Raw genomic sequence first — 26,031 nt, 5'->3', positions numbered from 1 at the left:
ATTTAACTGATAAGTATAAACTATTTTTCAGTCGAGAGGAGTCAATTTGAACACATACTTTCTTGTTATGGCTTCACAGGCAGAGAGAGGGATTAACATCGAGGCAATTAAGCAACAAACGCCTTCGGCCCGGGGAGGCAACGCATGCAATTCAAGATGAGATGCGCTTCAGTTGCACTTTGGGCGGACTCACACTTGCGCACACGTGTTTTATCTCTCAAGTTTTCTTAAATTGTTAGGAGACATTTGTTTTCTTGCAAATTAATTCTTTTCAGCTCTTTATGATAGCTCAGAGCCACATAAAGGGGGATGAACGATGGCATACTGAGCTCAAGCTGCGAAACAGGAGGAGACAAATGGAGAGCCCCGCCGTGGGGGACAATGTAGGCAGGAATTCCAAGCTCGACAGGAGAGAAAACAGCTCTCCTTTTTCCGCAGATCTCGCAGGCTGCTGACATGCATTTCGCCGGTACAGGGCAGGCTTGCTATGTGAAATCGGCAACCAAGTCGGCACACACACCCTGCTCCTCTCCGTGGCCTAAATCATAATGTGTTAAGTAACAGCAACTTGTTTTACCAACTCATAAACCTCACAGGAACAATGCGTTTCTAAAACGCTTCAGCAGTAATCCTGTTTTTATTCGGACAATGTCAGTCGGTGCCATTTAAATTGAAATGCGTTTACTCTTTTTACACACACTTCTCCCTAATTAGGACAATATCAGTAGGTGCCATTTACATTTTTTTTCAAAGTCCCAAACCTCACATGAACAATGCGTTTCCAAGACGCTTCAGCAATAATCCTTTTTTTAATGGGACAATGTCAGTCGGTGCCATTTAAATTGAAATGCGTTTACTTTTTTTACACACACTTCTCCCTAATTAGGACAATGTCAGTAGGTGCCATTTCCTTTTTTTTTTTACAAAGTCCAAAACCTCACAAGAACAATGCGTTTCCAAAACGCTTCAGCAATAATCCTTTTTTTAATGTGGGGCAATGTCAGTCAGTGCCATTTAATCGGTGCCATTTCCATTTTAATGCGGTTTAATTTTTTTCCCCAAATCAACAAAGTTCATGTGAACGGTGCGGTCTCAAAATGCATTGCTGTGCGCTCCACGCTCTCCTTCTGCTGCCACACGCCTTTAGCACACCAGGCTGGACAACCCCTAACCCCCCATATGCTCATTCGCCAAAGTCCCTCCCACCCTTCCTTAGATCTTCACTTTTGTTTGAACTTTCAGTGTGAGTTTTCACAGGCCAAAAGGCACTGGAGTGATTTACATGAGCCCGTGCCAGTGTATGCGTTTTTTAAATACAAATACAGTTTACTTTTTTTTTAACCAAGTCTCAAACCTCACATGAACAATGCGTTTCAAAAACGCTTCTGCAGTAATCCTGTTTTGATTAGGACAATGTCAGTCTGTGGCAGTTACATTTTTTACCAACTCACAAACCTCACAGGAACAATGCGTTTCTAAAACGCTTCAGCAGTAATACTGTTTTTATTCGGACAATGTCAGTCGGTGCCATTTAAATTGAAATGCGTTTACTTTTTTTACACACACTTCCCCCTAAAACATGTTGCTTTACAAATGCTATAGGTGTCACATTTGCGAAAGTTATAACTATTGGGATTGTAAATGACAAAGCTATTAATTTAGCTATTTTCAAAAACAACACATAAATAAAAAAAATGGTCATTTGCAAGACCAATAGCTCAAACTTTCCTAATGCGAGACCTATTGGCAACGCCAGTGCTTGTTATTGAGAGTAGTTCTACAAGGAAATCAGATTATTAAAACCTATTGTGTTGTCTCTTACTGTTGCACATTGAAGCCAAAGAAGCTTTACATGCTTAAGGTTTTTAAATATGCAAATATCCCCATTATACAGTTGTTCCAGGAGCTGAACACTTAGGCTCCCATTATGAGTGGTCAAGAAACTCTGATGGAGCTGGTAAGTTGTAATATGTGTTAACCATGTACACTTAAATTCCCAGGCCCATGGGAACTGTATTCCAAGGGTACTTGAAATAGTATTCCCAGGCTAAGGAATACATAGGTATAATTCCGACCCACATATAATTGTCTAAATGCCTTTAGGCAATCTGGACTTCACCTAATAAATATTCATAACATGGAGCTGAAATTGGTAAATTGCCTATTTGTTGGCTCTACCGAAAACCTGAGCATTTGAGTGCCTAAGTACTAGAAGAATGTTTTCCTTGGATCTAGAGCTGCTAGAGGCTTTCTTAAGGCATAGATTTGAAAATAACTAATTTAATGAACGTACACCTTGGTGAGATAAATAGAACTCTTCAAGATTGTCTGAACTCTTCTGAGGATGGAGGGAAGACTAAAGTAGATTGCATGTTTTCTGTAGTGTTTACAATAGTGGGTTGAAGGGATATCTCCACTAAAACATATAGTAAAAATAAAGTAGCAACCGTCCATGCTTGAATGTCCAGGATTTGGGGAGGTGAAAACCCCTTTCAAAGTGACTAGTGAACATGTCCATCAAAGAGGAATAGCTCTTACTATCCTCACCTTTTGTAAATTTGCATAGAACGTGCCCCAGGACTGTGCAGAGAGGAAGTACTCCTCTTTTGCTGTGCAGTGCCTTGGTATGGGTGTTTGTGTGTATTTATATGTTATTCCTATTGTACAAACCTTGCCAAAAGCAAGCGGAGTGCAGTACATGGTAAAAGATGAGCATAAAGTCAACGAGTAGTAGGAGAGGAAGCTGAGTTGTTGATGGTTAATACATTTGTAGTGCTCTCTAAAAAAGTGAATCTTGAACTTGAACATTCCAAAACTGGAGGAGCATTAGGACGGTCCTGATGGCTATGACATGTTGTTCCAGATACAGGGTGCACAGATGAAGAAAGCCTGTAGTCTTGTTTTCTTCTTTTTTGTACTTCTTAGATTGCAGTCTGATTGTGTCCTGGCTGCGAACATGCCAGAGATGAAGGGCATGTCTGCATTTTGTGCTGGGGTGCTGGTTGTGATGGCTGTGTAAAAGATGCATCTGGTTTTGAAGATGGTGCGGGCTGGTAAGGGGAGCAACAGAGTTCTATCTTGGTGGGTTGATGTGGTCATCCTTCTTCACGCCTTGGATGAGACATGCTGCAGCATGTAGAATGCCTCTAGAGGGTTGCCAATGTGGAGTCTGTAAGTGCAACATAGTTCAGATATGTTTTCCAATCTTTTTAGGTCATCACGATGTTCAGAATGGGAGTTTTTTATTTACATGATGCCGTAAGTCGCTCATTGACGTCTTTAGTTCTCAGATTGTGCCCCATCTCCATTGAACTCCTATTTTTGTCCAATTAAAATGACAGTCCAGGCTGAAAGTACTGTAGCTTAGTATGAAGGAGTGATATTTTGATGTGGCCAGGTATTACATAAGGAGCCTACCCTGAAGTGGCTGCCAATAACAAGTTGTCCTCTTTTCTTTCACAGGACCTGACAAGAGACGAAATTGCTTCAGAGAAAGTGGCCCTTCAGAAAGCTCTTCTGTATTATGAAAGTATTCACGGAAGACCGGTATGCCCATTTTTCATCACCATTTATTAAGTGTTTGTAGCCTTACTGCTAGAAATTAACTTTCAACTTTATAGCTTCTGTAGCTTCCTTTATATGTTGAGTTCGCTATCAGAATGCACACCAAGGCCTTCAATGCCACTTTGTGTTTTAGCACACAGTTGGATTAAATACTAATCTGAGTAAACCACACGTTAACTGCAGCCATTGTGTCGCTTGGAGGACCATTTTTGATTAAAGGTTATTTTAATTTCTAACCGAGGAGAAAACTGTCTAAATCAATTGGCATAATCAGGGTTCGACCCTCAGCAGTGTTACAGGTTCGAGGCATGTGGGCTGCTGAATTCATATCTGTGCATAGATCGCCACCTAGTGTTGGGTCCGGATGATTGCACATTGTTGTCCTGGAAGAGTCTTCGAAGTATCACGAGATAGGTGGCTCCTCCCCTGGACTACAGTGCGCATGGGCATCGCCTCCATCCCCAGATTGTTTTTTTCCGCCATTGGGTTCGGATGTGTTTCGGTTCCCTCTGTCGGAACCGATAGTTGTTCAACTTCTACTCGAGACCAAAAGGTCTTTAGGCTGGGCGTCGGTATAGTTGCGTACGGGTTTCTTTCTGACTCTCAGCTCCGATCTCTTGCTGCCCTTCCACGTGCTTTCGGCGCGGTCGGGCCTGTACTACACTCTTGCTATGGAGCGAACTCCGTTTAAGAAGTGCCCGTTGTGTCACTCTAAATACTCGCACCTCGACGTGCACCCGGTGTGCAATACCTGCTTGTCGCCGGATCACCGCGAGGACACCTGCATGGCGTGTTCGAAATTCAGGAGCAAGAAGACTTTGAAGATTCGTCGAGCCAATAGGCTCCAGGCTAGGTTATCGGCCACGGCGCCCCCGCCTGACGACATTTTCCAAGAATATGTCGAGGGAGAAGACGACGTGCAAGGTTCGGACTCTAATCCCGCATCCGAGGGAGAGGCCTACGACGCGGGTGAGGAGAACTTTGACGAAGTCACCGACGAGGTAGGGGACGACGAACAAACTTTTACCACGATGGGAGATAGCTCGGAGGAAGAGCATCCCCAACCTGACTCAGGGGTTGTTCCCCTTCATACGGCCCAGGTCGAGGGATCGCCTTCGGGCCTTACCCAAGATCTAACTATGAGTCCTACGTCCCCGCCTCCGGGCCCGGTCACGGACACTTATGAACCATCACTTACGTCGAAGAAAACGAAAGTGAAGCCAACTGGTCACGCATCCTCGGATGCGAAACAGAAAGTGAAAGTGGCGCAGGTGAAGAAGGTTCTGGAGGTGTCAACTTCCAAGAAAACCAAAATGGCCGACTTGAAGAGCCACGCCAAAATGGCCGACCCGAAGCCCTCGGGGTCGGCGCCGAAGGCGAAGTCCTCCGACGCGGCTGCGTCGGCGCCGAAAGGGGTCGCGGACCCGAAGACTGCTTCGAAGAAGCGTCAGGGCGACGACGCGCATAGGCAGGGGGCGTCGGCCCCGAAGACGGTGCCTGCCGGCGCACAGGCTCTCAAAGATGAAGGGTCGCTCGAACCGGCCCAGCCCTCTCCGGCCTGGACAAAGAAGGTAGCGGAATCCTTGCAGCGGATTCGAAAGGCCAGTGTGGTTCCCGCACAGGATACCAGTGCGCCGAAGCCGACGCCTAAGCCTGCGAGGGAGCAAACGCCTATCCGTTTCACCCTGCCGCCCAAGTCGGCGCCGAAGGCCTTCGCACCGAAACAGGGCGGACCCTCGGGGGAGGTGTTAACGCCGAAGGCTGCCTTGGCGGTGTCGAAGCTGCGTCTCCAGCCGCTTGCGGAAGAGGAACGTCGTGCGGTAATAATCGACGCCAACACCGGAAAGCTGTCGCTCCTCAAACGGAAGATCACGACGGAGCCGACGTTGGAACCCTTTAAAATTCCTCTTAAAAACAAAAGGGACTCCGAGGACTCTCCGGCTTTGGTGGAACCTGTGTCCCCGCAAACCCTAGGACACTCGCCGACGCATTCCGCTGCAGCCGATGCGGACGAGGAAGGTGACGAGTACAACTATCCGGCGTACTCGGATCCGGAGGAGGAGCACGTACCGTGGTCCGCCGGAGGCGACACGGAGGACCCGCAGTCGGCTCAGGACACTCAACTTTTTGCGGCCAAGACGTCCCCGTCTGAGGACTCGGCGGCCTTCAATGCTCTGATAGAGAGAGCTGCTGCTAACCACGACGTCGAGCTGCACTCGGACCCCGTGGATGTGGACTTCTTGTTCGACACCTTCTCGGTAGCCGAAAAGTCTGTCAAAACGCTACCGATGCTTAAGGGGGTGCTGAAACATGCAACGGAGGTTTTCAAGGAGCCCACCCGAGCGCGTGTGGTCAACCCTCACATCGACAGGAAATATAAGGCAGCGCCCACGGATCCTACATATATCAAGGGACACTTGCCATTGGACTCCTTGGTTGTTTCCAACGCTCGGAAGAGGGCGAACTCTCAAACTACTGGTGACGCTCCTCCCCCGGACAAAGAGTCCAAGATCTTTGAGGCCTCAGGCAAACGAATTGCTGCACAGGCAGCTAATATCTGGAGAATATCTAACACCCAAGCATTACTTGCACGTTATGATAGGGCCCATTATGACACATTAGAGGCCATATTGCAACACTTGCCTGACCAATACAAGGAGGCGGGGGAGATGCTCATTCAGGAGGGTAAACTCATTACGAATGCATCCATCAAATGTGCACTGGATGTGGCAGACACAGCCTCCAGGGCTATCAATACCAGTGTGCTGCTTCGACGCCATGCCTGGCTTAGAATTTCGGGGTTCAAACCCGACATCCAAACTACGATCCTCAATCAAACAGTGAATCCTGACCACCTGTTTGGCCCTGAGGTGGATGCCACACTGGAGAAAATGAAAAAAGATACGGAAACTGCCAAGTCTATGGGGGCTCTACAAAGTCAGCAGTTTCGGAGTGGTTCCTTTCGCCGCTCAAACTCCAGAGGCACCTCAAGGGGACAGGCGTCCCAGTCAACCCCATACTACAAAAGTAACACCCAAGCCTCGTATAACAACAAGGGTCGAGGTGGTTACAGAGGCAATAATGTCAAGGGCAGGGGACGTGGAAACAATAGTTCCAGGTCCACCACCACCAACAAACAGTGACGTCTTGTCACTGCCCCCCGACCATGCAACACCGGTCGAGGGGAGACTCCAGCAGTTCCTGCCGGCGTGGAAAACCATCACCACGGACAGGTGGGTGAGGTCTATTATCCAGTACGGGTACTGTCTAGAGCTTACGTCCATTCCACCGGACATACCCCCAAGGAGCCGTCCTATGTCAGGCGAGCACTTGACCTTGTTGCAGCAAGAAGTTCTTGTCATGCTGCAAAAAGGGGCAATAGAGCTCGTTCCATTGCAAGAGCGGGGAACAGGGGTTTACTCCCTGTATTTTCTGATTCCCAAGAAGGACGGATCCCTCAGGCCGATCCTGGACCTCAGGCCCCTGAACTGGTACATCCTTTCTGAGCACTTCCATATGCTCACGTTGCAGCAGGTGCTTCCCCTGCTTCAACAGGGGGACTTCCTGGCTACGCTGGATCTGAAAGATGCCTATTTTCATATCCCCCTGCATCCTTCCCACAGGAAGTATCTCAGATTCACGATCTTAGACCAGCATTACCAGTTCAAGGTTCTGCCGTTCGGGGTCACCACGGCACCGAGAGTGTTTACCAAGTGCCTAGCGACTGTGGCAGCGCATCTCCGTCGCCAGCACGTCCACGTCTTTCCCTACCTGGACGACTGGCTCATTCAAGCAAGGACAGAACAGCAGTGCGTCGACCACGTGTCACGCACCATTCATCTCCTGCACGATCTGGGATTCTCTCTGAACTACCCAAAGTCCCATCTCCAGCCCACCCACGTGCGACAGTACCTGGGCGCGACAATCAACACTCTGGCAGCCACCGCGCAGCCAAATTCAGTGAGAATCGCCAGTATCCAGGCGCTGATCCAACGATTCAGACCCCAACACTCGCTTCCAGCGAAGGTGTTCATGCAGTTGATAGGCATGATGGCCTCCTGCATCTCCATTGTCCCGCACGCGAGACTACATATGCGTCCGCTTCAGGAGTGCCTTGCACGTCAGTGGACTCAGGCTCATGGGCAACTGACAGACCTAGTGTTGGTGAGCGGTCGGGCATACAACTCTCTGCATTGGTGGAATCCACACAACCTTTGCAAGGGCCGACCATTCCAAGAGCCTGTCCCACAGATTATCCTGACGACGGACGCCTCTCTCCAGGGATGGGGAGCGCATGTACTCCAGTACACAGTGCAGGGACTATGGACACTACAGCAAAGGAAGATGCACATCAATGTGTTGGAACTGATGGCAATCTTCATGGCCTTGAAGGCGTTCAAAGTACATCTGTGCAACAAAGTCGTGTTGATCCGGACGGACAACATGACGGCCATGTACTACATTCAGAAGCAGGGAGGCACACACTCTCCACAGCTGTCTCATCTGGCTCAGAGCATGTGGAAGTGGGCCATTCAGAGGAACATCTTCCTCATGGCGGAGCATCTCCCGGGCAAGGACAATCAAATGGCGGATCTGCTCAGCAGGCACAGCCATCAGATGCACGAGTGGGAGATACATCCATCAGTACTCCAACCATACTTCCAAAGGTGGGGTCATCCAGAGATAGACCTGTTCGCAACAAGGGAGAACGCAAAATGCCAAAGCTTCGCCGCCAGATTCCCACACCCCCAGTCACAGGGCAATGCGATGTGGATGAACTGGTCAGGCAGATTTGCGTACGCTTTTCCCCCAGCACCTCTGATACCGCTGGTGGCACGCAAGCTCAGGCAGCACTCGATGACTCTCATCCTGGTTGCTCCAACGTGGGCTCGCCAACCATGGTACACCACGTTTCTAGAACTGTCCGTGGTGCCGCATCAAAGGCTTCATCTCACTCCCAGCCTTCTGACGCAGAGCCATGGCGACATTCAGCACCCAGATCCGCAACAGCTCAACCTGGCGATCTGGCTCCTGAAGTCCTAGAGTTTGGCTACCTCAATCTTCCTCCCGATTGCATGAACATCATTCGGGAGGCAAGGAAGCCCACTACCAGAGCTTGTTATGCGGCTAAATGGAAGAGGTTTGTCATCTACTGTGCTAACCACAATATTGACCCTCTAGATGCTTCCATTCAAAACATCATTTGCTATCTTTTCCACCTGTATCAATGCAATCTGGCATACTCTTCCATCCGCATTCACCTGTCTGCTATGGCAGCATACCTCCAGAATAGGCAACACCTGTCACTCTTCAAGGTCCCTGCTATCAAGGCCTTTCTGGAAGGACTCAAAAGGGTCATTCCACCAAGGACCCCACCAGCTCCAGAATGGAACCTCAATGTGGTTCTTACGAGGCTGATGGGTCCTCCCTTTGAGCCACTGCACTCTTGTGAGCTTCAGTTTCTGACTTGGAAGGTTGCGTTCTTAGTAGCAATTACATCGCTACGGAGGGTTAGCGAGCTGCAGGCGCTCACCATCCAAGAACCTTTCTTCCAGGTACATGCTAACAGGGTGGTGCTCCGCACTAACCCTAAATTCCTACCCAAAGTGGTATCCCAATTCCACTTAAACCAGACAATTGAATTGCCGGTGTTTTTCCAAAACCCGGAGACGCTGGCGGAGCGCATGCTCCACACCCTTGATGTTAAGAGGGCCTTGATGTATTATGTAGACAGGACAAAAGATTTTCGCAAAACCAAGCAGCTTTTTGTTGCTTTTGCCACACACCTCAAGGGAAACGCTATCTCAAAAGCAGGGATTGCTAGGTGGATAGTAAAGTGCATTCAGATCTGTTACGCTAAAGCTAAACGCACCCTCACTATCCCACCGAAGGCCCACTCCACCAGGAAGCTGGGGGCCTCTATAGCTTTCCTAGGTAACATTCCCTTAGAAGATATCTGTAGAGCAGCCACATGGTCTACCACACATACTTTCACTAAGCACTACTGTGTAGACGTGCATTCCAAACAGCAGGCAGCTGTTGGTCAAGCTGTTCTAAAAACACTTTTTCAGACCGCTGCAGCTGGCACGGGGGGCCACCGATAATGGAGGGACTGCTATGTATTCTATGCACAGATATGAATTCAGCAGCCCACATGCCTCGAACTGCAAATGCTACTTACCAGTATGCATCTGTTCTTGGCATGTAGGGCTGCTGACATTCATATCGCCCACCCTCCTCCCCGGCGCCTGTAGCAGCTGCAGTATTCATTCATATATATACATATGCTCATAGCATGGTCATCACTCACATTCTTCACTCCATCTCTGCCAATGGCTAAAAACAATCTGGGGATGGAGGCGATGCCCATGCGCACTGTAGTCCAGGGGAGGAGCCACCTATCTCGTGATACTTCGAAGACTCTTCCAGGACAACAATGTGCAATCATCCGGACCCAACACTAGGTGGCGATCTATGCACAGATATGAATGTCAGCAGCCCTACATGCCAAGAACAGATGCATACTGGTAAGTAGCATTTGCATTCTTCATTATGGTAAGGGTAGGTAATGCACAACAAAATGCTATTGTTTCATAAGTTTAGCGTGCATCTCATGGTGCTGAATTCCCCTTTGAGAGCCACAGTACCTGGTCATCTTCACTGATGAATGCCCTCAAGCTTGCCTTTCTCAGGTGCGGGTGTGTGAAAAGTTAGACATCATCATCATCATCCTAGATTGTCCACTTAGGAGGTCAGTGTCGCTATGCTGCATCACCCACTTAATCAAAACTTTGGTGGTGCTTCTCAATTGACGCTGTGCATTTCAGTAAAACAGGGTGCGGTCACTTTTCTTAATTCTTGCTGCAGCCGTGGTTTCTGAGGAAGGGAATTGGGGCTCCACCCCCTTTACTTTCACCCCCAGGATCATCCATTGGCAAAGTTTAAACAAACCCTTTAAATCTGCTTTGGAAAAAAAAAAGTACACGCACATCTTTCTTGGGGCCGGGGCTGTTGTTGCTGTGCTTACTCTCATGATAACACACTGCCAGCTAGTCAGCGACACAGATGCATTCCCTAAACTTGGTGCCTGTGTGCTGGCCCACAGTCTACAGTATTTGCCGGGCTGACAAGCTCACAGCTGTGAGATTTGTGAGGTCATCAGCTCAGAAAAGATATAGCCTTAATGACCAATCTCCACTCACTGTTGCCGTTAATTTGCGCTCTAGCTCTGGTGTCTGTAGGCGCGTGTCGGTATCACCTAGTAGACTTCCTGAGCAGTGACAGTACCAACAGTTCCAAGGCAGCAAGAGAAATAAGTGAACAAAAAACTATGCTTAACAGGTATTGCTGCAGGCATTTTCACGCTGAATTCACTGTAATTCAGTAAAGCAATACAGCACTAAAAAAACAAGCATTGGCATAACCAATAGGTTTTGCCTTTCGGTACTATATGTGATTAGCCATGCAGCAAGGGGCTGTGCTACCAGGTATTTAAGAGCTATGAATATCTCAGGTTGAAAGGTAAAAAAGAAATAACATACCTCTGAACAATGTTTATTTACCTGTTCTAGAGACTGGGTAAAAGAGAAAATTTAATAAGTCCTGTAGCGATCGCTGTTTTATGCAGCCTTTCATTCAAGTGCTTGAAGTAAATTATGATTTGGATACCGGATCTGAGTTTTCCAACCTCTACATGTGAGATTTGCATGCACTGCTAGCAGGTAAGATAAATCAGTCTGAGTAGTTACACTAATTGCCATTCATATAGCACTTACTAATATTTGTTTATTACAACCTTGAAGCATCCTTAGAATCACAAAAGATTGAGGGAAAAAAACAGAAAGTTCTACACTTATGCCTTGCAGATTGCATGCAGCACCTTGATGCTCATTCATATTGCTTTGAGGTATAGTACAAAAGATATAACTTGTGATCTGCAGGTAACACAAGGGTCTCTATAAAAAGAAATTACTGAACCGCCTGCCTAAATTACAAGTCTGTGGCCTGTATTTTACATGTTGTGCTTTACAGACATATAAACTTCCTATGCTATTTTATGATGCATCCAACCTAAACGGACGTTTCCAGCAGTTGCATTAACCGATGGTATTATCTTACTGTGACCATACCGAGGAAGGTACACAAAGATCTCTGCAGTTGGTGCCTTAACATGTAATATTTTAAAATTCATTCTGTTTGTGACCAATTAAAAAAGCATTTGCAATGCAATAGGTCTCGCATTTACTCGAGTTTGAGCTATTGGCATTGTAAATGACAATGCCTTTTATTTAAATTTTGATTTTTAAAACATACATAAAAGGCAATGTCATTTACTATGCCAATAGCTTAAACTTGTGTAAAAGCGAGACCTATTGCATTGCAAATGCTTGTTAATTATGGAAGTCATTATCTGTCCCACAGACTATATATCAACCTAAAAACTAAAAGACTTCATATACTTCACACACACAACAAACAGAGCTAAAAACCCGAAATTAAACCAGAAGTTACCTGAAAAAAAGTTACCCTCAGAATTTCTGTGTGGTCATCGTACAACACACTCTAAGTCTGTTTTGGAGGCATCTGGGGCTGGTTCAAATTTGTGCGTTTGGCGGCAGACATGTGCTGTGTCGCCTGCCACTATGGCCAACCGTTTCCTGTAGAACGAACTGCCTGCCTCTACGTCCCTCCCACCTCACCTTCTGCAGCCAGGGAGCCCCAAAGTGAGCCCACCAAGCAGCTGACGCAGGGGATCTCTGCACTCTGTCATCGGGCACTAGTATTTGACAGTCACAGTTAGCTATAAATACGTCTATGGGTTTTGTATACGAGAAACCGGCTCGCCTTAGCCGTAAGCGTAGAATCTGGCAGGTTTCACGCAGGGGGGTTGGAACTGTAAACACTATTGAAACCTTATTGTGAGGGATTTTGTCAAATAAAGTCCGCCGCTCTAAGTGAGTCACTAATGATAGCAGTGCTCGCAGTCATCTCTGCTTCTCGTACTTGAGGCTGACTAAATGGCACAACTGTTTCTGCGCCGGGTCTGTGTTTTGTTTCAACGGGGAGGAAGCAGCAGTAACCAGAAGCACGGTTCAGCTCTTAGGAAAACAGGGACACCCACATTGCGAAAATGTCCGTCCAATCCCGACTGCCACCCGACATGGCCATGTGAATTCGCTACAGTGGGGAAATCTGTAAGGACGCCATGTCGGTGTCTGTGCATCATACCTTTCCAGTGGCGCGTGCTTTTGATCAGTCCCCAAAGAAAATGCAAGCTTTTTGTTATGGTGTGCTGTAGGTTCTACGTGCGCATTCAGAACAAGAAAAAAAGCGCTGCCATGCTTATTACAAACAGATGGCCCTGCGCACCGCTGCTCCCGGGAGCCTGTAATTTAAGATACAGGGAAATCTTAGGCAAATGTAAACAAGCACAGCCGCGCAGCCAGGCTAAATACAAACAGATGGCACCTTCACGCCGCAGCTCGCTCCCGCAAGATGGATGCCACCAAAAGCACGAGTGCTTGAAAAGAGCTGACTGATTTCTATAGGTCATCTCTAGGCTCGACCTAAAAATCAGGGGAACAAGCCATTTTATCAGACTTCATCAAACCAGAGTCCATACTGAGTGAGTTACTTGTTCTGTCTCTGTTAAACGGAGTTCATACTGAGATGATTGCTATACACCAAGTATTATTTGTTTCATTCTCTATGAAAGGAGATGAGCGGAGCTCACGGGGTATGAAGTGCAAACCCCTCTGCCTTCTCAGTAATAGATGAGGCAGTGGATCCAGGTGGTGGGAAGGAGGTCAGGCCAGTAGAGGAAACAACACAGAGTAGTTGTTGGGCCATGGCCTGTCTCATAAACAACTCGCTGTTCATAAGTCTATCTGGCCCAGCAGCAATTGCATGTGCCAGTTTGCAGCCGCACCATAGTTGCGGATGGAAGGGGTTTAAGACTTGTACCCAGTAGGCACGTTCAGTGCAAACTGACTCAAACTGAGTGTCTTTACATCATAACGTTTAGCTTGCAACATCAGTAGGCACCCTTAGCCGAGCAACGGGCAGTCACAGTATCCATAGTTGTAAAGTCAGTCCATACACCACAAGAAGCCACCTCTGCTCTCCACTAGATGGTACAGATTACGGCTGAGCTTCTGCTCTTACTGTTCTTTGGAAGCCGGAGCGCAAGCAAACAGGGTTAGGGAATTTGATTGTATATCAAAAGTCCAGACTCCATTCTCTTTCACACTAGAAACACTGAGAGGGTTTTAAGACCACTCATCATTAGGTGAACTCCGTAGCTGGTGCTGTCTGAGCGTGCCTCATTAGTATCTTGTAATTTGAGCAGTGCAGTAATTTTGGATGGACTTCATGTGAGTTCTGGTGATAGAGAAGGCCACAATTTGAAAACAAAGACCTCTAACCCACGTTTGCTGTTGGGTTACCTCTTATACCATGACCTTACACCTAGGAAATATAAAAATAGCATTAAGAGGCAGCAGGCTTCAGATGAAGAGAGCAGTGGCCTGTGTGGGAGGATAACAGCAATGGACATTTTGCCAAGAAATATGAGGCATGTTTGATAGAAAGTGTGATGTACCTCTAATCAATAAGTGAACAATTTTTTGTGTGAGGTGGAGTTGAATATTAAGTTTCATACGGATGTGAATGGCCTGGTATTTATTTAGAGAAATAATTTATGCATTTATTGTCCTTTTTGGACTGGCCTTTCAGGCATTCTGGCACTGCCAGATGGGCCAGCTTGAAAGGGCCAGTGTGTAAGCCATTTTTGTGGTCCCATAGATTGTGGCGAAACCCAAAAAAAAACAGCCCGCACACTGACCCTATCAAGCTGGCCCATCAGGCAGTGGCGGAATGCCTGAAAGGCCAGTCCAAGGTTGCAGAAACTAGATAGATGGCATTGGTGGAGTCTATGTATTTGTGAGGCTGTTTAGATCATCTTTTGGCAACAGGCAGATGCATATTAGAGTGTTAGTCCACATGGTTAGGAGACAGTATGAGCACTTGGGGGTACAGTCTCATACGCATTTTCAAGGGAAGTTAGTTGCATAATGGTGGCATTTGCATGATGTCCACAGCAAATTTGGGGACATTCTGATGTATATTTTGGATTCAGCTTGTATTTGTTGGACATACTGATGTATATGTGAGAGGCTATCCAAAGGGGTGCAGGCACCTGCTTATTTGAGGGGCATTCATATATATTTTGCATGCTTATGAGTAATACACGTTTATCTTGTGGCTGATTTCATAAGTCGGGTTGTGATGCACAAGGTGAATTTCAGACGTGGTATTTCTGACATACGTAGACCATTCTGCATTACAGGCATAACAATAACATTTTGTTTGTCACAAAACTCTAAGAACATTTCCATGTTTCAGAGGCTGGATGTGTAATATTCGTAGACAAATCTGTCTTTTATGCCAATACAATTCACAAACCTGGACTGGGAGTCAATGCTTTAAAGGGGAAAACTTTTGTCTGTTGTCAGAACAAGCCAGGACTGCCTGCTGTCACATAGGCCCGGGATTATTCGGTCGCTATAGATTGGCTGGAGGGTACTGATTCTACTTGTAGTTCGTAGTACATTAGTAGATTTAATGTCATGATATACAATATAGCAAGGTAGTTCAGATGTTTTAGCTCCTGCTGCGTAGATCAGTTTATTATCTTAAAATCACATTTTAAATCCAGATACTTCACCTTCCATCTGTCTGACCTGAAGAAAATTAGTGTTGTTAATAAACAGTTTCTGGATGATGTCTTTGTGATATGGATGGACCAGTACTAAGCTCTAATTTATCATCTATAGCATTATGAGTATTGTAGATTTATTTAATCCTAATTGGGCTATTAGTGTACCGATTACACAATGGTTTCTATTATATTGATGATTGGAGGTCGAACATTTTGCAGTGGTCTTCCTAGAAATGCTTGGACATCGGCACTTCATTTCTATATACAAATTAAAGCACTGGTAAAAGCCCTCCAGCACGTATTTTGATGAGTGCCTAAGGGCTATCTGTAAATCTTGTGTCTCTTTTTTACAAATGTATTTTCAAACTCTTCTACAAAAAGTACAGTTTGGCTCATTTAAAAAAAAAATCTTTAAAAGAACATTTGCAGAAAGCCTGGAGGAAAATTAGGCTTTATCGTTTGGCTCAGCTACTTTAGCTCAGGTCAACAATTTAAGCCTCACCAACCAATTACAAAATTCACTGTCTGCCACTGCCGTGCTGAGCCCTCATTACTGTTTGGATGTCGAATGGTCGACTGATTTGTTACTTTCTTTCTTTCTCCTGCTCAAAACCAGTCCCACACTGCTTTTGGCTCCACCTTCCCCACTGGTCGCTTGCCGCAGCCTATCGAATTATGGGACAAACAATATGAGAAGGCTAATCAAACCACCTTAGTTCCCCTTCAATTTTTCATAAAATTATTTTCTAATAAATTGTTCAAGTTTGTTGGACATAATTGTCCTTAGAGGAATCCCCACTAGCCGCGATTCTGTAATCTATTGCCATGATGATGCATGCATCCTCAAACCCAGAGTTTCTTCAATTTTCCTCAGATCCTTTGTTCTCTTGCCTGTAATTGCCTTGTCTTTGTTAGCATAAACACTGTGGATGTTTCCACATCAGCTATTTGGAAGTTATCTAGAAGGAGTCCAGTGAGTGAAACAACCAGACATGTTATGCAACCTTGACCCTGCCTTATCCTCTTTAAGTTGGACAAGGAAAATTTACACAGCGCTTGTGTTGCATCTGTCAGTCCACAATAATTAAAAGAATTATCTGTACACTACTTCTGAATGATTCTTGATCATATTTTACTTTCCCTTCAAATGCAGATTCTAGGTGTTGCAGGTTTCACAAAAATGTTTGTCCATGTTGTTTCCCTGCTTTTGTAGTTTTCGCCTTTGTTCTGTGTTGTAGCTTATCTGACTTCAGGTGAGATTGTACGCTTCACTTTAACCACTGGAATGAATGCTTTGGAAAAGTACTGAGATTGACAGATGTACTGCATAAATTAGCCGAACAAAAAACTGATAAAGTGAATAAACAAGTTCAAATCCACATGAAGGGCCCGAGATAGGAATGGATTGCATAAACAAAGTGCTACCACCATGGCGTCTGGGCCAGACACAGCTTTCAGGGGTGCAGTGAAATGAGAGCGGCATTAATAAAACCACAGGGGCAGCTAGTACAGGAATTTGCACACCACTGTGGAATTTTAATCCATCCGCCTTTAGCACGAAGCAAAATAAATACATCTTGCTGCTTTGCCACCTTCTAACAAGTACGGTAAGTCCAGGCATTTCCTTTTTATTTGCATTGAAAGTATTTTAGCCTTGTCAGTCATATTTGCAGGCACCTATGCCAACACAATACGGCTAGGCTGCATTAAATGTATGTCAAGATCTCCATTAACGAGGGCATGGTTACTGAAAATATTTTAATGGAAACAAAAAGTGTTGTTTAGAATTTGACCTAGGAGGCCTACATAGATGGTACAGAAATGTAGAAACTGGAATGTGAAAGAGACACTTAAATGATAGATTCCTTACCTTAGAATATCCCCAGGCGTCCGACTGGATCCAGAAAGTTTTGCTTAGCTGTACCCCTGCGCGCCAGTAGGTGGCGTCCTGCAGCTCCGCACCCATCGCTGGCATCGTATGCGCCAAGATGACGTTACGGAGGCTACTTAGATGCCACCCATGCGCTCTGACGTCAATTCTTTCTTTTTCCACGCCAGCAATCGCAGATCCGGATAGAGCACGTACCTTAGTCACTTTTTAGGTTTTGACTGGCGATGCGCACGTAGTGCGCATGCGCCAAAAAACCTTATGATGTGTGTGTGCAGTCGGGTATCCGCCCCAGTCTCCCATTGGCTAGCTCCATAAATGGAGGCTAGCCATTGGGAGACGGCTCTGTCCGTCAATCCCGGACCAGATTCGGGGGCGTTCCCGAGAATTTTTGGCTTTTGGCGACGTCACGCTACGTCAGCCAAAAGCCCTCGGGAACGCCCCCGAATCTGGTCCGGCATTGAGCCGGCACCCGCCTTCCTGCTCCTGTCTTCTGTAACTATTCCCAGCAGAAAAGGCGAATTTTATGACACAAAAAAAAAATCTGTTCCAGGCTGGAATTGTGGCCTCTCAGAAAACACATTCTGATAGAGATTCTCACGAAAGACTCACGAAAGACTGTAAATAAAAAAATAGGGACGACCTTAGAAGAGACAGTAAAACCTAACAATAAGACATAAACCCGCGGCGGCCCTCTGATACAAAGTTTAGTTGAGTTACTTCAGGAAATAAATCGTCACTTTTAAATGAGGCCGACGGGCAGGGCACGCTGCACGTTGTAATTAATCAATTCTTGCTGTTTATAGTTTTATTTTTTGTGATTTCTTTGGGGGACAGGCAGGTACGTTAACAAGAGTTTCCCTGCTCAATTAGACCAGGTTACTACCCTATTGCACTACCCTATTGCTGCCCGGGTCACGCAGAGGTCACCCTGGTGTGCTGTTAGCTCTCCAAGACGGGGAAGGGGGTGTTTAATCCTCCGCGTCAAGGAATAGATTGAGCAAATGTAAAAAAAATTGTTTTAAAAGATAAAAAAATGCAGGTTGTTGATTTCAGCGGAAAGTGCAATAAATAAACGTCCGAGTTCGTGAGAAAGCACGGCAGGGGCAAAGGAAACGTAGATGTCTCCGAACAAACACACAATCGATAATGTGGCATACGGTAAAATAAAAATGTATAAAGGTGTTTTTTTATTTGAGCATTTATTTTCTGAAATTCTGCAAAAACTCGTGGCCACAGCACTCGAGAAGGATCTGAGTTTGGGGTAGGGTTTTAAAAACATTTGTAGTTTTGCGTGCTCCGACATTAGTATTTGTAAGGAGATGAGATTTTTTTTAGGTGGTAATGTTTGTAAATCAGCAGCACATTTACGTCATCGATAAAAGGGATGCGTAAAATACAACACACTCACGGCTGCTTCGCAGAGCTTTACTCATCCTTCTGTGCACTCCTGCCAGCTGCACAGAATGTACTTGCACGCAATATGTAAGTAAATACTCTTTAAAACATAAAGTCGCACATACCTTGTGGAGTGGTACATTTTTACCTGTGCGTTTTCTGTGTGCGAGCAAGTGTGGTACAGAGTGTGTTTTTTTGTCTTTGTTTTGTGTTTGCGCGTGTGCTTCTTTCTGTGCTTGTGTTTTTATGCGTGCTTGTCTGAGCATATATACGCCTGTGTGTGTGATACTTTCTCTGTATGTGTGCTTCTGTGTGTGTTTCTGTCTGTGTGATTATCTGTATGTGCGTAATCGTGATTTTGTATGTTTTTGTGGGTGCAGTTTTTGTGTTTCAGTGTTTGTGGTTTCGTGTGTGTGTTTCTGTGTGTACAAGCTTGTGTATTACAATTTACAATGTGTGTTTTTGTCTGTGTGCGCGTAGGTGTGTGTACTTCTATGTGTGCCTGTGTTTCTGTGAGTGTGTATAGGTACTTCTGTGTGTCATTCTCTGTATGTGTGCATCTGTGTATGTGCGTGATTGTGATTATGTGGGTGTGTGTTTCCGTGAGTGATTCTATGTGTATGTTTTAGTGTGCCCGATTCCGTGTGTGTGTGGGGGTGTGTTTCAACGCATCCTCAACGGTTTGTAGGCGCCACATGAATACAATTTGTGTTATTAGGTGTGCTTGATTCCGAATGTGTGCGTTTCTATGTGTGCTTGTCTGTGTGTGAGGATCTGTGTGCTTCTGTTTGTGGCTTCCGTGTGCGTGCATTTCTGGATGTGTGCGCGCGCACGTGCAGATGACTGGGGCAGGAGAGCTTGTATCACCCCTGTTTCTAAACAGATGACCATTGTGCCTTTAAGCAGCGCCATTAGCCCGCGTGCTAATCTAGCCGGCGTGTGTCCGGATAGATAGCCACTGATTGGCTGCGGGCTGATTGTCATTGTTTTAAAAAAAAAATGGAAGTCACACGGGGCCTCTCAGGTGCCCCAAAAGTTTCCATTGATGGATGTGCTTTTGGCCCGGGTTGGTCATTAAGTCTGGGAAACATTTTGAGGAGAAGTAGGTGGTTATGAAAGTCAGGGGTGTAAAATGGCATTGCGCCCTCATCTCCCCCCCCCACACACACACACACACCTCTCCCTTCTCTAATATGGGAGTCTGCCTCTATATTAGAGTGTGTAAAACATCTCTTCATGTTGCTCCTGTACCCCAAAACAGCCCCCCCCCCTTGGAGGGAGAGGGTGTAAATGCAGGGTGTGTAAAATGGCACCTCTTCATGTTGCCCTCTGTGCCCCGGGATGCCCCCCCCCCCTCCGTATGATGACACCTGTCTCACCTTGCAGGGAGAGGGTGTAAATGCAGGGTGTGTAAAATGGCATCTCTTTATGTTGCGCTCTGTGCCACACAACGAGCTTCCCCCCCTCTTTGCAGGGAGAGAGTGTAAGTGCAGAGGGTGGTAGCTCAGCCTTGGTGTTGGAGGTCCATGCCGTCAGGGGACACCCCCCCCCCCCCCCCTGCACAGCTAGACATCTACCCCTCTGACAGGAGAGCCCCCCCGCACAGCTGGACATCTGCCCCTCTGACAGCGAGAGCCCCCCCTGCACAGCTGGACATCTGTCCCTCTGACAGCGAGAGCCCCCCCTTGCACAGCTGGACATCTGCCCCTCTGACAGGAGAGCCCTCACCCCTGGATGACCCTGAATGTTACCCCCAAAGATGACGGTGTGCCGGCTAGGGACACTGCAGAGCCACCCGAGCAGTGCAGAGTCCACGTCACTGCACACAGACCCACCAGGGCACTGCACACAGACCCACCAGGGCACTGCACATTGACCCAGCGGGGCACGGCACACAGACCCAGCAGGGCACGGCACACAGACCCAGCAGGGCACGGCACACAGACCCAGCAGGGCACGGCACACAGACCCAGCAGGGCACGGCACACAGACCCAGCGGGGCACGGCACACAGAGCCACCGGGGCACGGCACACAGACCCACCGGGGCACTGCACACAGACCCACCAGGGCACTGCACACAGATCCGCCAGGGCACTGCACACAGACCCGCCAGAGCACTGCACACAGACCCAGCAGAGCACTGCACACAGACCCAGCAGAGCACTGCACACAGACCCAGCAGAGCACTGCACACAAACAGCCCGGGCACTGCACCACCCCCACTCCCCACCCCCATAATGACCCTGTGCACAGATTACATTCCGACACTGCACACAGATCTACCAGAACACTGCAGATACATCTCACCAGACACTACACACAGACCCACCCAGACCGCTTTCACAGATCACACTGGCAATGCACACAGAGATTACATCGGAGACTGCACACAGATCACACTGCACACAGACCACACCGGACACTGCACAGAAATCTATCAGGGCGGTGCACACCGACCCCCAGAGATCCTGTGCCCAGATTACACTGTGGCACTGCACACGTACCTCACCGGATGATACACACAGAAGCACCGGGACACCTCGCTCAGTTTTTCTTACACTGCACACAGACCCACCTCTGACATCGGACACGTCACACCGGACGCTGCAGACAGACCCGCCAGGATGCTGTGCACAAATCACACTCTGGCACTGCAGACAGGTTACACCGGACACTACACAGATCACGCTCGGGCACTTCTGCACACAGATCACACTGCACACAGATCACCCCGGACACTGCAGAGAAATCTATCAGGGCGGTGCACACCGAACCCCAGAGATCCTGTGCCCAGATTACACTGTGGCACTGCACAAAATTATCCTAAAGGGAGGTAACAAAGTGCTGGGCCTAAATGGGGTCCCTATTGACTTATTCAAAGACAATAGATTGGTGATCCCCACTATTATTCAACGTATTGAGGAGTGCAGAATACGCTGACCCCCTGCTTCTTGGTCTAACTCAGTCATTGCCCTATTTTCATGTTGATCCCCAGTGTGTGTGGGGGGTCTCGCAGTGTGTGGGGGGGGCTCGCAGTGTGTGGGGAGGGCTTGCAGTGTGTGGGGGGGCTCTGTGTGGGTGTGTGGGGGGCTCTGTGTGAGGGGGGCTCTGTGTGGCTGTGTGTGTGTGAGGCTCTGTGTGTGTGTGGGGGGCTCTGTGTGGGTGTGTGTGTGGGGGGGCTCTCTGTGGGTGTTTGTGTGTGGCATTTGCGAGAGATTAAGCTATTGGCATTGTAAATGACAATGCCATTTATTTATGTTAGAAAAAAACATAAATAAAAAAAATGTCAAGAGCAATGCCAATAGCTCTAACTTTAACAAAGGCAAAACCATTGCATTGTAAATGCTTGTTGACTACTCTTTTGAGACTTTTGTCTCCCCTTTTTTCTCCTAGTGCACGTAGGGATGCTTGGCTTTAAGTCCTGTGGGGTCTGCCATCGCAATATGTCGGTGGCGGACCCCCATGATGTTTACCTCTACTGCCTGGAGACCGACCATAATGGCCCGCTTTTTAGGCCTCGGGCCCCGCGTCCAGATCTTGTTGGTCTGCCAGTGGATCCAGCTTTGGCGCCACAGGATCCTGTGGCTTTGGCTCGGGCCTCAGCGCCACACAGTCCGGCAATGCCGGCTCCGGCCCCAGCACTGCCTTCGGCTCCGCCGTGGGCGCTGTGCATTCCTCCCTTGCCCCAGTTCCAGGACCATTTTATTCCGGCCTGGGATCCGCATTGGGAGACGGCCCCGGCCGGCGCCGTTCACGTTCGTCCATCCTCCAGTTCCTGCTCCGCCGCCATGGCTGGCAATGGAGGTGGAGGATGATTGGGAGGGGTCCGAGGACCCTCTTGCCTATCAGTGTGACTCCGAGCAGGACTGGGTGGACGATCTGGAGGATGCAGGCGACCTCGATGTCTCTTCTGACCCAGGGTTTGCCTCTCCTCCGCTCACGATGGAGGAGGACGTTTCCTACGCGATGGTGCTCCGTCGGGCTGCTGAGGTCCTCAACTTAGACCTTCCTACGGTGGCCCTCTAGACTAACCTCCTCACCTCGGTGCTCCAGACGGAGCCCCTGCTTCCCTTCAATGACGCCCTCACTAACGTCCTGTTGGGTACTTGGTCGCGGCCGGCACAGGGGCCCCTGTGGATAAGAATCTCGCCAGGCGTAACTTCCCGGCGCCTGGTGACTCAGCCTTCCTCACCACCCACCCGACGCCTGAGAGGCTGATTATCCAAGCCTCGATGTCGCAGAGTGCCTTTCCCACGGCTCCGCCAGATAAGGACTCTGAGAAGCTGGAACAGTTCGGTAAGAGGTTGTTCTCCTTGGCCAGCTTGGCGCTCCGGTTGGTGAACACCGCCTGCCTCTTAGGACGCTATTCCCATGCCTTGTGGGATACTGTGGCTCAGGTCTTGCCTCAGTGTCCTGAGGAAGTTCAGGCTGTTATTTCCCAAGCGCTTGCTGAGTTTAAGGATGCGGCTAAGTTCGCCATTCAGTGTGGTTTGGACACCGCTGATTCGTTGGGCAGGGCGGTATCTACAACTGAGGCGTTGCGTCGCCACGCCTGGTTGCGTTCTACTGGGTTCTCGCCCGATGTCCAGAGTTCGCTCATGGACATGCCCTTTGATGGCACTCGCTTGTTTGGCGATAAGGCCGACAGTGCACTGTAGCGTTTTAAGGACTTGCGGGCCACGGCCAAGTCCTTGGCTCTGTCTACGAAGAGTCCCGTCACTCCTGGTTTTCGTTCCTTTCGTGGGCATGGCAGGGGCGCTCAGACACGTTCCTTCAGCAAGCCTGCGCAGACCCAGCCTCAGCGCAGACGCGACTTCCGCAGGGGTGGGTCTGGGAATCAGCGTGCGGGTCAATCCACTTCTGCCCGCTGCTTCTACCTCCAAACCTTCCTAATCCAAGCTTTGTGGAGCACCCCATGCCGGTGGGTGGCAGGATCCGCCACCATCTCCCCCACTGGCTCGATATTACATCGGACAAGTGGGTGTTACAGATCATCTGTGGGGGTTATTCCCTTCCCTTTCTGTCCTCCCCTCCAGCCATGCCACCTCAGTGCCACCGCATGTTGGGGGATCATTTTATGCTTCTCAAGCAGGATGTCACGGCCCTCTTGGCCAAGGGGGCCATCAAGTGTGTTCCTGGGTCGGAAGTAGGGAGTGGTTGTTATTCCCACTACTTTCTGGTCCCCAAGAAAGACAAGGGGGGCCTGCGCCCAATCTTGGACCTTCGGAATGTCAATTGCTTCCTCCGGTAGGAGAAATTCAAGATGTTGACTCTAGCTCAGGTCCTGGCTGCCCTCGACCCTGGAGACTGGATGGTAGCTTTGGACTTGCAGGACGCATATTTTCACATCCCCGTCCTGCCGGCCCACCGACACGTTACCTACGGTTCACGGTAGGCCATGAGCATTTTAATTTCACCGTGCTCCCCTTTGGCCTTACCAGCACCCCTCGGGTGTTCACGAAAGAGATGGCGGTGGTCGCAACTCATCTGCGCAGGTCAGGGGTGTCAGTCTTCCCCTCCCTCGACAACTGGTTGTTGAAGGTGGGCTCGCCCCAGGCAGTTGTCACCCACCTCCAGACTACGGCGGACCTCCTGCATTTGCTGGGGTTCTCCGTCAGCGTGCCGAAGTCACACCTGAGTCCCTCTCAGAAGCTCCCCTTCATCAGAGCGGTTCTGGATTCAACGTGGTTTTGGGTTTATCCTCCCGAACAGCAAGTCCGGGACATTCAGGCTATGATTCCGATCTTTCCGCCTCTATCCCGGGTTTCAGTCAGGATGACCCTTCGGCTCCTGGGCCTGATGGCCTCCTGTATCCTACTAGTACCACATGCCAGGTGGCATATGCTGGCTCTGCAGTGGGACCTGAAGTTCCAGTGGGCACAGCATTGGGGCAACCTGTTCGATCACGTCCAGATCTCGAAGGGCACTGCACGACAATTGCAGTGGTGACTCACGAATCTTGATTGAGTCAATGGCAGATCCCTCTCCCTTCCCCAACCGGAGCACACAGTGGTGACGGACGCGTCCCTTCTGGGCCTCTGGTCTCCGGCGGGGTCCCGGCTCATATCAACCTTTTGGACCTTGGGCCATCCGACTGGCACTGAAGGCATTCCTTCCCTCTGTCTGGGGAAGTGTGGTGCAGGTGTTCACAGACAACACCACCGCCATGTGGTATTGCAACAAACAGGGCGGGTGGGGTCGCGGACCCTATGTCAGGCGGCTCTGCACCTCTGGACATGGCTGGAACATCATGGCATTACCTTGGTGGTTCAACACCTGGCAGGTTCTCTGTACGCCAGGGCAGAAAAACTCAGCTGCCGGTGCTTAATGGATCACGAATGGCGTCTGAACTCGCACGTGGCGCCTTATCTCTTTCAGCAGTGGGGCGAGCCTTGGTTAGATCTATTCGCCACCGAAGAGAACGCGCATTGTCAATAGTTCTGCATGTTGGCATTTCCAAGGCGGCACTCGCTCGGCGACGCTTTTCGGCACGAGTGGAGCTGCGGTCTGTTGTACGCCTTTCCGCCTATGCCACTTCGGCCCAGAGTGCTGAAGGAGATTCGGTGCGACCGGGCCCAAGTCAAATTCAAAATTATCTTTATTCGGTTTTCAAAGAAGACCATAAAAGCACAGTATAAAAAACATATCTTGTTTAAAACAAAAGTAAAAAGTATTAATTTAGGCACAAAATTCCTAAAACATGTCAATCAGAGTTAAGATTGGGACGATAGTGAACACAGAATTTTAAAAAGCAAGCAATAGACTTAGCATACAGTTCATTTTCCAAGAATTGCAGAGCTAGGAAAGCTGGACGGCATGTTCGAAGCCCCATTATTTTTACTATTGGAATTATCCAACGGGTACGTGGTATTACAAAAAACTTACAGAACAATACTGTATGTATTGTGGATTGACTGGAAATAGAGTCACAAGGGCAAGTTGGGAGACACCGCGTCCAGTCATTTTGTTTGGGAAATGAAATAGGCCGATGGAAGTTATCCAGTCTAAATCTAGTGAGAAGAAATTTTTCAAATTGGTTCAAATTATATTTTAAGTAAGGCTGTAGCGAGAAAGTGGTTTGGATGGACAAAAGATGTTGAACTGAACTTTTTCCCGCTTCTTGAACCAATCGAAGTTCTCCCAAATGTAACAAACACATCTTTTTCAGCTCTTTTTTTGAGAGTTTGGATATCGTGCCCGGGTGGGTAAAAAAGCTCGGGACTCCCAGGTCTTTAAAAAAAATGTTATGTATTCCAGCCATCTTATTTTACGGGAGTTATCTAGTATCATACAATCCTCAATAAGGGCACGGGTTAATAGGCATTGCTCGTTGGTCCAAATACGTCTCCACATCATTAATAGGTTGGATCTTTAAAATGTCCGAGATGTGGTCTATGCCTAAATGACACCCATATGTCGAGGTGCTTTTGGGGACTGAGAGGAGATAGCGAAGGAAAGAAT

The 26,031-nt window shown here is 48.1% G+C and overlaps 1 protein-coding gene across 1 annotated transcript in view; it reads left to right on the top strand.

The window, feature by feature from the left end:
* The window catches only part of FAM13A (family with sequence similarity 13 member A), a 1,072,469-nt gene that overhangs the window by 927,811 nt on the left and 118,627 nt on the right, over positions 1-26,031 (top strand). The window contains exon 21 of the mRNA XM_086961617.1: positions 3,463-3,546. Coding sequence (XP_086817743.1) covers positions 3,463-3,546 — 84 coding nt within the window. The remainder of the gene's footprint in view (positions 1-3,462; positions 3,547-26,031) is intronic.

Source organism: Lissotriton vulgaris, chromosome 3_1, assembly GCF_964263255.1.
Source record: "Lissotriton vulgaris chromosome 3_1, aLisVul1.2, whole genome shotgun sequence".
NCBI lineage: Eukaryota > Metazoa > Chordata > Amphibia > Caudata > Salamandridae > Lissotriton > Lissotriton vulgaris.
This window is presented reverse-complemented; position numbering and strand designations above follow the sequence as displayed.